Here is a 12585-nt window from a genome sequence, read left to right as displayed (position 1 = left end):
AGGAGAGAGGGAAGGAGGGAAGGAGGGAGATAGTTCATTTAATTCCCAGATGGCTGCAGATGGCAGGTCTAGGCCAAGTCTGGGTACTTCTTCCTGGTGTCCCATGCGGGTGGCAGTGTTGTGCCATCTTCCAATTGCTTTTGAAGTCCATTAGCAGGGAGCAGATTGGAAGTGAGCAGTCCTGATGCAAACTGGCTCAGTATCTGATACTGGTGCCATAGGTGGCAGCTTTACCTGATAATGCCACAATACCAGCTTTGACATTTGTACTTACTTCTGTTTTTTATGAAAAATTGCAGAAGATTGTATAGCTTGGAGTTTTTTCAGGCTACTTGTGTGTGTGTGTGTGTGTAGCATTTAAAAAAAACAGTAATTCTCTTTAAGTTCTTTATTCCTAACCTTGTTTTATCTGAAACTTCTCTTTGTTTCTCTAATTGAACGTATTCTCAATTTTGATAACTGTCCAGGCACTTCATTCTGAATGTGAATTCCTGTACTAGAATGGGAGCCATTTTTGTCTGATTTTAAGAATCCTTGTTTTGTTCTGGCCCAGCTTTGTCTGTTGTGGGTATTTGGGAAATGGGTCACGGGATGGAGGATCAATTTTCACTTCAATTCCCTGTCCCCTTTTAAGTAAAATGAAAACAAGCAAACAACAAACAAAAAGATATATATTGGCCACTGTTGTGGCTTAGGTGGTAAAGCCACAGCCAACAATGCCTGGCATCTCATGAATGCAGATTCAAGTCCCATCTGCTCTGCTTCCAGCTCCCTGCTAAGACGCTTGGGAAAGCAGCCAACAATGACCCAAAGTACTTGGGCCCCTGCCAACCTCTTGGGAGACTCAGATTGAGTTCTAGGTTTCTTGCTTCAGCTGGACCCAGTCCTGGCATTGTGACCATGTGGGGAGTGACAGCAGATCTTTCTCTTTTTTTCCTGTGACTTTTTTTTTTTAAGATTTTATTATTATTATTGGAAAGCCGGATATACAGAGAGGAGGAGAGACAGAGAGGAAGATATTCCATCCGATGTTTCACTCCCCAAGTGAGCCTCAACGGGCCGGTACGCGCCAATCCGATGCCGGGACCAGGAACCTCTTCCGGGTCTCCCACGCGGGTGCAGGGTCCCAAAACTTTGGGCCATCCTCGACTGCTTTCCCAGGCCACAGGCAGGGAGCTGGATGGGAAATGGAGCTGCCGGGATTAGAACCGGCGCCCATATGGGATCCCGGGGCTTTCAAGGCGAGGACTTTAGCTGCTAGGCCACTCCGCCTGGCCCTTTCCTGTGACTTTTTAAAATTATTTGAAGGGCATATTTTATAGACTGAGAAAGAGAAAGACAAAGAGAGATAAAGATCTTCCATTTGCTAGTTAAGTCTCCAAATGGCCACAATGCCTGGAGCTGACCTAGGAGCTTCCTCAGGTTTCCCACACCGATGCAGGGGCCCAAGGACTTGAGTCATCTTTCTCTGCTTTCCCAGGCCATAAGCAGGGATCTGGATCAAAAGTGGAGAAGCCAGGACAAGAACCTGCACCCATATGCCTACATTTGTAGGCCGAGGATTAGTGTGCTATGCCACCATGTCAGTGCCTGTAACTCTTCCTTTTAAAAAAATAAATCCTAAACAAACAAAAACAATGTGATTCTCTTTCCAGGACTTCCTGTTTAACAGCTTATTGTAGATTGCTTAGGAAATGGAAATTCCAGAGAAGACATTGTAGAGTGTTAGATTTATACTAAAACAGCCTATGTAGTAATGGAAAAGTCTCATTTCTCCTTATTTTAAAAATAATAACTGTTTGAATGCTGTCCCCACATTATGTACAGGTGTGCGTCACTTAATGGCCAAAGGTTCTGAGAAATGCTTCATTTAGGTAATGTTGTCATTGAGAGAACATCCAGAGCTGCCTACACAGACCTGAGGTCAGTCATTTGACATGACCTTGTAATGTTGTCAAGAGGCATAGTAAACATGAAATATATGATGAGATTGCTAACAACATGGAATACCATTTTTATAGTAAATTATTGCAGTTGGAGTACAGTAAAATAGTGTAGTAAAAATACAAACCAGCCGGAAAGTGATTCATTAACTAGTATTGTACATAATTGTATATGCTTTATTTTTGCATAGCAGTACAGTAGGTTTTTTTTGCCACACTCGCTATCATCAGAATAGGTTTGTTTGTACCAGCATCACCCCAAACACATGAGCAGTGTTTTGCATTAAGGCGCTATGACTAGGAATTTTTCAGCTTCACTGTTGTGTGGGTCACCATCATATGTGCTATCTATCCATCTTTGACTTAAACAACATTGCATACCATATAACTTAAATGAACAAACTGATTCAGTGGTCTGTCTCATATTTTCTTCCAGAATTGGATCCTTTTTTTGTGTTTGTTTATTTTTTTTCCTTTTTTCTTTTTCTTTTGTTTTTTTTTTTTGTTTGTTTTTCTTATTTTTTTGTTTTTTGATTCGGAATTGGATCCTTATCAAGATAATTGAATGTATTTTCTGAAGAGTTGGGTTTAACTGTCACTGACTGCAAACTTCCAGTACTGATGTTAATAGCTTTCTTTTCCTTTCCAGGGCTGTTAGCTAAATCTTTTGAATGTGTTCTCAACTGACCACAGTTTAACCTGTTCTGCTATAGTATGTGGTTGCCTCCGTACTGTCAATTAGCTAATATGCTCTTAGTAAATAGGGGATGGTTTCAGTATAATGTAAGTGATACCTTGGTTTATCTGTCTTTTTTCTCAACTAGACAAAGAAGCATGGTGTGGTGGCATAACACGTTTCCCATATAGGTGCTGATTTGTATCTTAGCTGCTCCAGTTATGATCCAGCTCCCTGTCAACCACAGTGGGAGATGCAGAAGCAGCTCCTGGCTTCTCTCTGACTCTTCACACACCTGGCTATTGCAGCAGTCTGGGGAGTTAATAGGAGATGGAAAATTGTGCTCTGCTCAGACTTTCAAATAAATCTTAAAAAAAAAAATACACCGACAAATATCCTGAATAATAAGAGTTGGATTTTATATTTCCTCAGGAAAGAAATCTTCAAATCAGCTCTTATACAGGCACAAGCTCTTTGACCTGTTTGTTTTTTAATTGAAAGTAAACACTTGGGAACCAATGAATTGATTCAACTGGCTAGTTGTGCACCGGCAAGTTCCAGTATCCTATATGGATGTCAGTTTGTGCCCTGGCTGCTCAGCTTCCCATCCCTCTCCCTACTTATGGCCTGTGAAAGTAGCAGAGGATGGCCCAAGACTGTGGGTCCTTGCACCCACATAGGAGACCCAGAAGATACTCCTGACTTTGGATCAGCTCGGCTCTGGGTATTGCAGCCATTTGGGAAGTTATTCAGCAGGTGGAAGATCTTTCTTTCCTTCTTCCTATAAATCTGCCTCTCCACATAAATAAATTGGAAAAAAAGAAAAAGGAAAAATGAAAAAGTGAGTGGATGCTATGGATTAGACTTGGATATCTAGCACCCTATGTTGGAATAATTGTTTCAGTTCTAGCCACTCTACATCTCTCGTGCCCCTCCACCCTGCTGGAGCTCTGACAGTCTGGCTGTTGCTGACATTTGGGGTGTAAACATGATAGGCAGAACAGCATCACAGTGATGACCCTTAAGTAATTTTTCCTAAGAAGGTGATAACACATAGTGCATGGTTCCTCACAAAAGCATACACTGGTCTGGCGGGTGCCCCTTGATTGTCGCAGTGGACATTTCCTCTGGTGCCTATCTTTATACCATTCCACTTGGCTTAAAGGCTGCTCTTCCGGTCCCAAGAGCCCTTGTTTCTTGCTTTTTTTTTTTTTTTAATGCCCTAAGGTGTCAATGTTACCTCTGAAGGGTCCTCATCTTTTTTTTGTTAGTACTGTGGTTACAGAGTTGCAGTGGCATTAAATAATTTTTTTAAAGGAGTTATTCATTCCTACTGCAAAGCTTTTAAAGAGAGGAGATGAGGCAGAGAGAAATATGTTCTGTCAACTGGTTCACTCCCCACGTGGTGGCAGTGGCCGGAGCTGAGCTGATCCAAAACCAGGAGCCAGGGGCTTCCTGCAGGTCCTGCACACAGGTGCAGGGTCCCAAGGCTTTGGGTCATCCTCTACTTCTTTCCCAGGCCACAGGCAGGAAGCTGGATGGGAAATGGAGCAGCCGGAACATAAACTGGCACCCATACGGGATGCTGGCATGTGTAAGGTGAGGATTTTAGCCACTAAGCAATTGCACCCGGCCAGGCATTAATTTGCGCCCGTGTTGTGGGCTAAGGAGTTGATTAGCACTCATTAAGCTGAGCACTACAGGAAATGGGCTTGTGGCTAAAAACACCAGGTCTAATGGGACTCATTGGCATCCTATTGTTCGGTTAAAGTGCTTGGGGGAAAGAGTATATAAGGAGTAATAAAGAGAGGCTTGAGAGAGACTTCCACCATCTCTGGTCTCCTGTCCGTGCTTCATCCCCAGACCCTCGCCAGAGCTCGCCAGTAACCTTTCTCCCCTTCTGGACCCTTATTGTCCATAAATTTTGTTATTTTTACTAGTACAAAACGGTGGGGTTTCAGGAACATATATAATATTCATTTTACAGTAACTGTATTAGTAAAACTTCAAAAAAAGGCAGGTGTTTAGTGTAGCTGAAGATTTGTTATATTATTTCTACTGTAAAAAGATTTTCTATATAGAACCTATATTTTCTGGTATTGGAGATCCCCATTTGGGGTAGGATTCATCAGTTTACACATAATGGTAGGTGATTGACTCCGTGATTAAGGCACGACATGGGGCTTCTGCATCCTGTATCTGGTCTCCATTCTAGTTTTCTGTAAATGTGCATTGTGGCGATAGATTGCTTGGGATTGTGTCACCTATGTGGGAGACCCAGATTGGTTTCTGAACTGTTGTAAGCGTCTGAGGAGTATACTAGGGGACGTAAAGTGTTTCTCTTTCTCTCTCCCAGTTCTTAGCCTTTCAAATAACTAAGTTTAAAATATAAAGGTAAAGATAATGATTTGCAGATTTTTGTTGATCACCAAAGCATTATTTTGCACAGTTAGGCCATATTGTTTTGATGAAATTACCTAAAATTTACCTAAAAATTCAATGCTGAGTGATATTTGCCTATGAAATATGAGTTGTACAGTGCCTAGATTTGTTTCCAAATAAAAATGTTTAGCCTTTAGAAAATGCATGGTAATATGTATGTCTGTGGAACTCAGATATGTGCATGTTTGTATTTATATGTCTGTCATGTATATATGCCATACATATATCTGCCACATATATACACACACATATGTCAGATGTACGGAGAAAGAGAGACAGAGAAAGATCTTTCATCTACTGGTTCATTCCCCAAATGGCCGCAACATCTGGAACTGAGCCAGTGTGAAGCCAGGATCCTCCTCCTGGTCTCCCATGTAGGTGCAGGTTCCCAAGGACTTGGGCCATCCTCCACTGCTTTCCCAGGACATACACAGGGAACTGGATGGCAAGTAGAATAGCCATGACACAAACCATGCCCTTATGGGATCTCGGCATTTTCAAAGGGAGGACTAGCCAACTGAGCTATCATGCTGGTGCCATGGTAGTGTTTTATTAGTTCTTATGAAGTAAGAAAATAAAAACAATAAGGATGTTATTCCAGTTCAGTGAGAGTTGATTATTTGTGTAAATTATATAGGGTATATAGATTTGAAAATGAATTCATTTTTTTTTTTCTAGAGATTTCAGCTAGATCATGAACACAGCAGGTATGAAACATAGGTGACTACAGAGAAAATTTACCATGAGAGAAAGAGATGTATAAATAGAAAAAAGGTTCGTGTTTGGAAGTAAACTTTTTTTTGAAGATTTATCTATTTTTATTGTAAAGTCAAATATACAGAGAGGAGGAAAGACAGAGAGGAAGATATTCTGTCTGCTGATTCATTCCCTAAGTGACTGCAGTGCCTGAAGCTGAGCTGTTCCAAAGCTAGGATCTCAGAGCCTCTTCCGGATCTCCCACACGGGTGCAGGGTCCCAAGGCTTTGGACCATCCTCTACTGCTTTCCCAGGCCACAAGCAGGGAACTGGATGGGGAACTGGATGGGAAACAGGGCTTCCGGGATTAGAACTAGTACCCGTATGGAATCCCTGCACATCCAAGGCCAGGACTTTAGCTGCTTGCTCTGGGCCTGGCAATAAAACTCATGATGTGGAGTTGCTTCAGATAAGGCAGGAAGGAGAGCTTGGCTGAAGGGTGGCGCTTGTTGGTGGTAATTTGAGCATTAAATGAGACTGGTGGACTGTGGCAGTGGTAGACCTGTTTTTTGATAATGTAAAAGTGCCAGGCTTTGGGCCCGGCAGCGTGGCCTAGTGGCTAAAGTCTTCGCCTTGAACGCCCTGGGATCCCATATGGGCGCTGGTTCTAATCCTGGCAGCTCCACTTTGCATCCAACTCCCTGCTTGTGGCCTGGGAAAGCAGTCCAGGACGCCCCAAAGCCTTGGGACACTGCACCCGCGTAGGAGACCTGGAAAAAGCTGCTGGTTCCCGGCTTCGGATCATCGCAGTAATGGCCATTGCGGTCACTTGGGGACTGAATCAATGGACAGAAGATCTTCCTCCCTGTCTCTCCTCCTCTCTGTCTATCTGACTTTGTAATAAAAATAAATAAATCTTTAAGAAAAAGTGCCAGGCTTTTTACTACCCTGAGGCCCTCAAGAAAATGATCTCTGTTTCTTACATACTTGTAAAATAAAGAAAAATTGCTGTGAATTCAGAGCATGTTGTACAAATTAGCGTTTTGTTAACAAAGAAAATTTAGTGGAACACCAAGGAAAGGATCTGAATTCTAAAGATGCTATAGCTTGTATATTTGCAGTTGCATTTATGCTTCTCAGATTTTCCTGTTTTCTGCCATCAATGATATTAATTGTATTTTATTTCTCCTGAATATTAAAAATAGAAAAATATGAGAGTACTTCCAAAAGCTAATAGAAGATAGAATTAAAAGATAAGTTCATTTTTGTACATACTTGGAAGCCATCATGCCAAATTTTGTCATTTTACAAGTGTAAGCTTATGACCAAGTGACTGTACTCATTGTTTTTTTTTCTTGTATCTTAAGGAAGAGAGAGAAAATCCTTCGAAACGGAGTAGAGTTGAACGTGATATAGATAATAATTTGATCACATCAACACCAAGAGCAGGAGAAAAGCCTAACAAACAGATATCACGAGTAAGACGGAAAAGTCAAGTAAATGGAGGTTTGTTAATATTTCGACATTGTTTTATTTAGGTATAATCAGAGTTCTCACCTGATGTGAACAGCTCTATACTATTTAGCATAAAAACGTTTATGAACCAACATTTTTGACCTCTGATAATATTCATTTAAGCAGTGACAATTGTGACTTAATTGAAATGTGTAGAAAAATTTGTTTTTAGTCATGCTATTTAAACGAGTTCAGCAGATACTTCATCATTTATGCCAATAGGTTTTAACTAGATACATTGTGTTTCCTGTGTGATTTGTCAGTATCTAGAGTTGTCTTAGTTTGAGTTATCAAACTGTGGAGGAGTTATTGCTCATATTTATAGAAGGAAGCTCTCAGAGACACTGCTAAACATCCTTCTTTGCCCATCACAGCACCTCACAACATAGATTATCAGGCCAAAATAGGAGTACTCCAAGTGTTGATAAACCTGTTAACACCTGCTGCATATCTGAGAAACTCATCAGAGTCAGAAAAGGAGAAAAACTTTAAAGACAGGCCTGGAAGATTCAAAGAACAACACTTCACCAATTGTTATCTTAAACAAAAGTTTGACCCTTCATCTCCCTGCAGTGAAGTCATCAATAGTGAGAAAAAGGCATTGAAATAAGACAGGACAGGAGGGAGAAAGGGAGAGAAACAAATTAAAGTTAAAAAAGAGTAAGGAAGGGCCCGGCGGCGTGGCCTAGCGGCTTAAGTCCTCGCCTTGAAAGCCCCGGGATCCCATATGGGTGCCGGTTCTAATCCCAGCAGCTCCACTTCCCATCCAGCCCCCTGCTTGTGGCCTGGGAAAGCAGGAGAGGACGGCCCAAAGCTTTGGGACCCTGCATCCTTGTGGGAGACCCGGAGGAGGTTCCTGGTTCCCGGCTTTGGATCGGCGCGCACCGGCCCGTTGCGGCTCACTTGGGGAGTGAAACATCGGAAGGAGGATCTTCCTCTCTGTTTCTCCTCCTCCTCTCTGTATATCCGGCTTTCCAATAATAATAAAATCTAAAAAAAAAGAGTAAGGAAGGGAATAGATCTGTTACACAGCAGGTCAGAATTCTGGAGGATCAGGCAATGATTATCAATTTGTATGATTTTTTACTTTTAAAAGTCTGTAAAAATTTTTTTACTTAGAAATACTTAAAAATGACTCGTTTCTTTTTTTTCTAACTATTCTGAAATGGTGACTCTGTACCTATAAGTAATCTTTGACACTGTTCGTGTGATTTGCTGGAGCTATGTTACTTTGTAACAGAATCGTGAATTTCTGAAACTGGTAACTTGTTTGGTAATTTGCCAGATAATTTCCTTGTTATGTACTCTTGATTTTGAAGCCTTCTGCTCTCTATATATTTTAGGTATAAACCTATTTTGAAAAACTGTCAATGTTATATCTGTAAAACATCATTTATATATAAAGATGATTTTATTTACTAGTGATTTACCTCAATTTCTTTACTGTGACGTCTTGAACATTAATGCTAACCAGGTTTCAAGAAGTATTTGGGGGTAGAAAAATATTTATAAAATGATTTACAGTTCATTTCTGAAAGTGTTTTCTGTATCGTAATTTTTTCCTTTGTTTCTTAGAAGCTGGTAGTTATGAAATCACAAATCAGCATGTAAAGCAAAATGGAAAATTAGAAGATACTTCTTCTGGCAGTCCTCCAAGGACTACGTTGTTGGGGACCATATTTTCTCCTGTCTTCAACTTTTTCTCACCAGCAAATAAAAATGGTAATTATAAACTCTTTATAGTAATGTGGGCTATAATAAATCGCGTTTCAAGGTTTTTTGTAAAGATCTTTTTCGTTTTACAAGCATGTTTGTCACTGTTTTATGTGTGATTTCAGCTTTATTAAATGCATATTGTTCCTTAAAAATAAGCATTTAAGTGAATGAAATAAAGATAAATTGCCATGTATTAAACTGTTTTTATCATCTGAAAATGTAAATGGTAAGCTGTGGCCAGGAGAGAAAAATTTACTTTTTCTCTGCTAGGTTGACTTATATAAAGCCTTGATTGTTAAGGAAATAATCCAGAAACATCTTCAATATTCTGTCTGGATCACTGAAATTAAATGTATTGACTTAAATTTTTCTTTTAATTTATTTGAGGGGCCAGTACAGTGTCAGGCTAACTCTCTGCTTGTGGTGTTGGCATCCTATACAGGTACCAGTTAAGTCCCAGCTTCCTGCTTATGGCCAGGGAAAGCAACAGAGGATGGCCCAAGTCTTTGGCCCCTGCACCCCCATGGGAAACCCGGAAAAAGCTCTTGATCTTCAGCTTCAGCCCAGCCCATCATGTTGCTGTCATGATGATTTGGGGGACCATTCAGTGGATGGAAATCTCTCTGTCTTGATATATCTCTTTCTCTCACTCTATTTAACTCTGATTTATTTATTTCCAGCGAAATCAATAAATCTTATTTTAAAAAAAAAGAAGGGTTTATTTGCAGGTCAGAGTTAGAGGGGAGAGAGCTTTGATTTGCTGGTTTGCTGCCCAAATGACTGGCCAGGACTGGCCAGGCAGAAGTGCAGTTCCACTTGGTGGTCTGCTGTTTTCACAGATGCATTAGTACGAATCAGAAACTTGAACAGATGCTGATATGGGAATGCTGGCATTGCAGGTAGCAGCTTAATTCACTACGCCACAGTGCTGGCCCCTGGCTTTCTGCTTCCCTTCCTTTCCCTTCCCTTCCCCTTTCTCCCTTTCCTTTTCCCTTCCTCCCTTTCCTTTTTCTTCCCCTACTCTTTTCCTTCCTTTTACCTTTCCTCTTTCCTTCCTTTATCCTCCCTCCCTCTCTTTCTTTCCTTGAGATTCTTCCATTATTTTGAAAGGCAGAGTTACAGAGGGAGAAGAGAGAAACAGAGCTTCCATCCACTGATTTATGCTGCAAATAGCTCCAATGACTGGAGCTGATCTGGTCTAAGGCCAGAAGCCTGGAGATTTTTTGGGGTCTTCCACATGGATGCAGGGACCTGAGCTCTTGGAAATTTTTTGTCTGCTTTCCCGGGCACATTAACAGGCAGCTGGATTGGAAGTGGAGCAGACAGGACGGGAACCTGTGCCCATAAGGCATGCCAGCACCACAGGTGGAGGCTTAATCTACTATGCCATGGTGCCAGTCCCTGTTTATATTATTTGAAAAGCAGAATTACAGAGCAAGATAGGAGAGAAAATGAACAGCTGAACTGGGTCAGCCTAACACCTGAAGCTCCTTTTAGATCTCCTAGTACTTGCAATGTCTTCGTCTCCTATCCCAGGCACATTGTTAGAGAGCTGAATCAGAAGTGAAACAGCAGGGAGTAGAACTGGCATGCATGTGGGATCCCAAGTGTTAATCTGGCAGTTTGACCCACTGTGCCACAACACCAACCCCTTATTAACTGTTTTTTAAGTGAACTGAAGCTAGAAGAATTTTTTGTAATTTAATTTATTGTTATTATTTGCTTGATACTTTCATGGATTTTCATTCTCACTTAAAAAAAAATCTAACTCAAATCAGTTTAAGGTTCTATTAACTCATGTTTTACCAAAAGGATCAACATTAAAGAGTAGATGCTTGGTGCCACTGTTTAGATGAAGCTTAGGAACACCTCAGCCTCACCAGAGTGCTGAGGTTTGAGTCCTGGTTTTGCTGCCAGTTTCACTTTCCTACTAGTGTACATGCTGGTCCACCCTAGGCTCAGGTGCTGCTTGGGTCGCTACTAGTTGTATTGGAGACTCAGAGTGAGTTAGGTTTCTGGCTTTGGCCTGGCCCAGTTTTTCCTGTTGTGGGCATTTGGGGAATGAAAACATGGATGAAAAATCGATTTCTTGACTCAACCTTCTACCCTGCTCTCTGTGTTTTAAATAAAATGAAAGCAAAAACTAAAAATTTTGGCTGGCATTGGGACTTAGTGAGGAGAACAACTGCTGGTAATGCCAACATCCCATATGGGTGGTAGTTTGAGATGCAGGTGCACCACTTCAGATCCAATTTCTTGATAATACACCTGGAAAATCAGCAGAGGATGGCCAAAGTCCTTGGTCTCTTCTTACATCCACATGGGACACCCAGAAGAAGGTCCTGGCTTCCAGCTTAGACCAGCACAGTTCTGGCCATGGCGGCAATTAGGCGAGTGAACCAGCTGATGGAAGATATCTGTCTTTTTTTTTTTTTTAAGATTTATTTATTCTTATTGGAAAGGCAGATATACAGAGAGGAGGAGGGACAGAGAGGAAGATCCTTCATCTGATGGTTCACTCCCAAAGTGGCCTCAACGGCTGGAGCTGAGACAATCTGAAGCCAGGAGCCTGGAGCTTCTTCCCGGTCTCCCACGCAGGTACAGGGTCCCAAAGCTTTGGGTCATCCTCCATTGCTTTCCCAGGGCTACAAACAGGGAGCTGAATGAGAAGTTGGGCCACTGGGATTAGAACCGGCGACTTTATGGGATCCCAGCACGTTCAAGGCAAGGACTTTAGCTGCTAGGCCACCGTGCTGGGCCCGGTATCTGTCTTTTTTCTGTCTTTATAATTCTTTCAGGTAAAAATAAATCTTTAAAAAGAGAGAGCAAGAATGGGAATTTTAGGTGGAAAGAGAATTATGAGCAGAGGCCCTATAGGATGCAAGAAATACTGTAGCAACTGATGGCGCGTTGGATCTCAGAAGGTGTAAGATAGAGTTACAGATTAGGGAGCCAATAAAGTCGAATGTGAAGTTTATCCTTAGTTGCTGCGGAGTGATGGTTTTAAATGGATGAATAATATGCGTAAATGGATAGGTTTAGTTCTAAAGAGACTAGAGGCTGGGAAAAATAATAGAAGCCCCTGTGAGACATTATGAGATATCAGTTGTAATATTAGAGAGGAAGGACAAAGAATGTAAAAATGGACATATTTGGAGCACGTGCCAGAGGTACAAGAGAGTTCCAGACAATACAAAGGTATGGGATTGAAAAAGAAATTTCCAGGGAGAGTAGAGTTCAGCTGGGTTTAATTGGGGTGTGCTGATTTAGAGATAAAGTGAAACAAATAAAGATGTGTAGCTGCTACTTATTGTGGTGTGGACCTCAGAATTCTGAGTTGAAGCCATACTCACATGTAGGTGTTAATTAAAACCAGTAGAGTAAATGGCTTATTTGGCTTAGCAAAATACAGCCAGGATCCATGAGAAATACATTAAAGGACTGAGCAAACTAAATGGAGCCAACAAAGGAAGATATGGGAAACCAGAAGACAAAAGAGAAAAGACTATAAAAAAATCTAGGGCCATACAGTTGTAAAGAAAGAAGCTAGGAAGTGAGGTTTGAACATACACAAGTGGACATGAAAATTAAAAGATC

At 41.3% G+C, this 12585-nt stretch overlaps 1 protein-coding gene across 3 annotated transcripts in view; it reads left to right on the top strand.

The window, feature by feature from the left end:
• CTDSPL2 (CTD small phosphatase like 2) overlaps positions 1-12585 on the top strand; it is a 72130-nt gene that overhangs the window by 31720 nt on the left and 27825 nt on the right. For 2 of the 3 annotated variants that reach the window (XM_004578120.3, XM_004578121.3), the window contains exons 3-4: positions 7125-7263; positions 8848-8994. In XM_004578120.3, the coding sequence (XP_004578177.2) occupies positions 7125-7263; positions 8848-8994 (286 nt within the window). The remainder of the gene's footprint in view (positions 1-7124; positions 7264-8847; positions 8995-12585) is intronic. The other variant, XM_036495391.2, reaches the window with a different exon arrangement.

This window comes from Ochotona princeps, chromosome 6 (genome assembly GCF_030435755.1).
Source record: "Ochotona princeps isolate mOchPri1 chromosome 6, mOchPri1.hap1, whole genome shotgun sequence".
NCBI classification, from domain to species: Eukaryota; Metazoa; Chordata; class Mammalia; order Lagomorpha; family Ochotonidae; genus Ochotona; species Ochotona princeps.
Note: the sequence above shows the minus strand (reverse complement) of the source record. Positions and strands in the feature narration are given on the sequence as shown.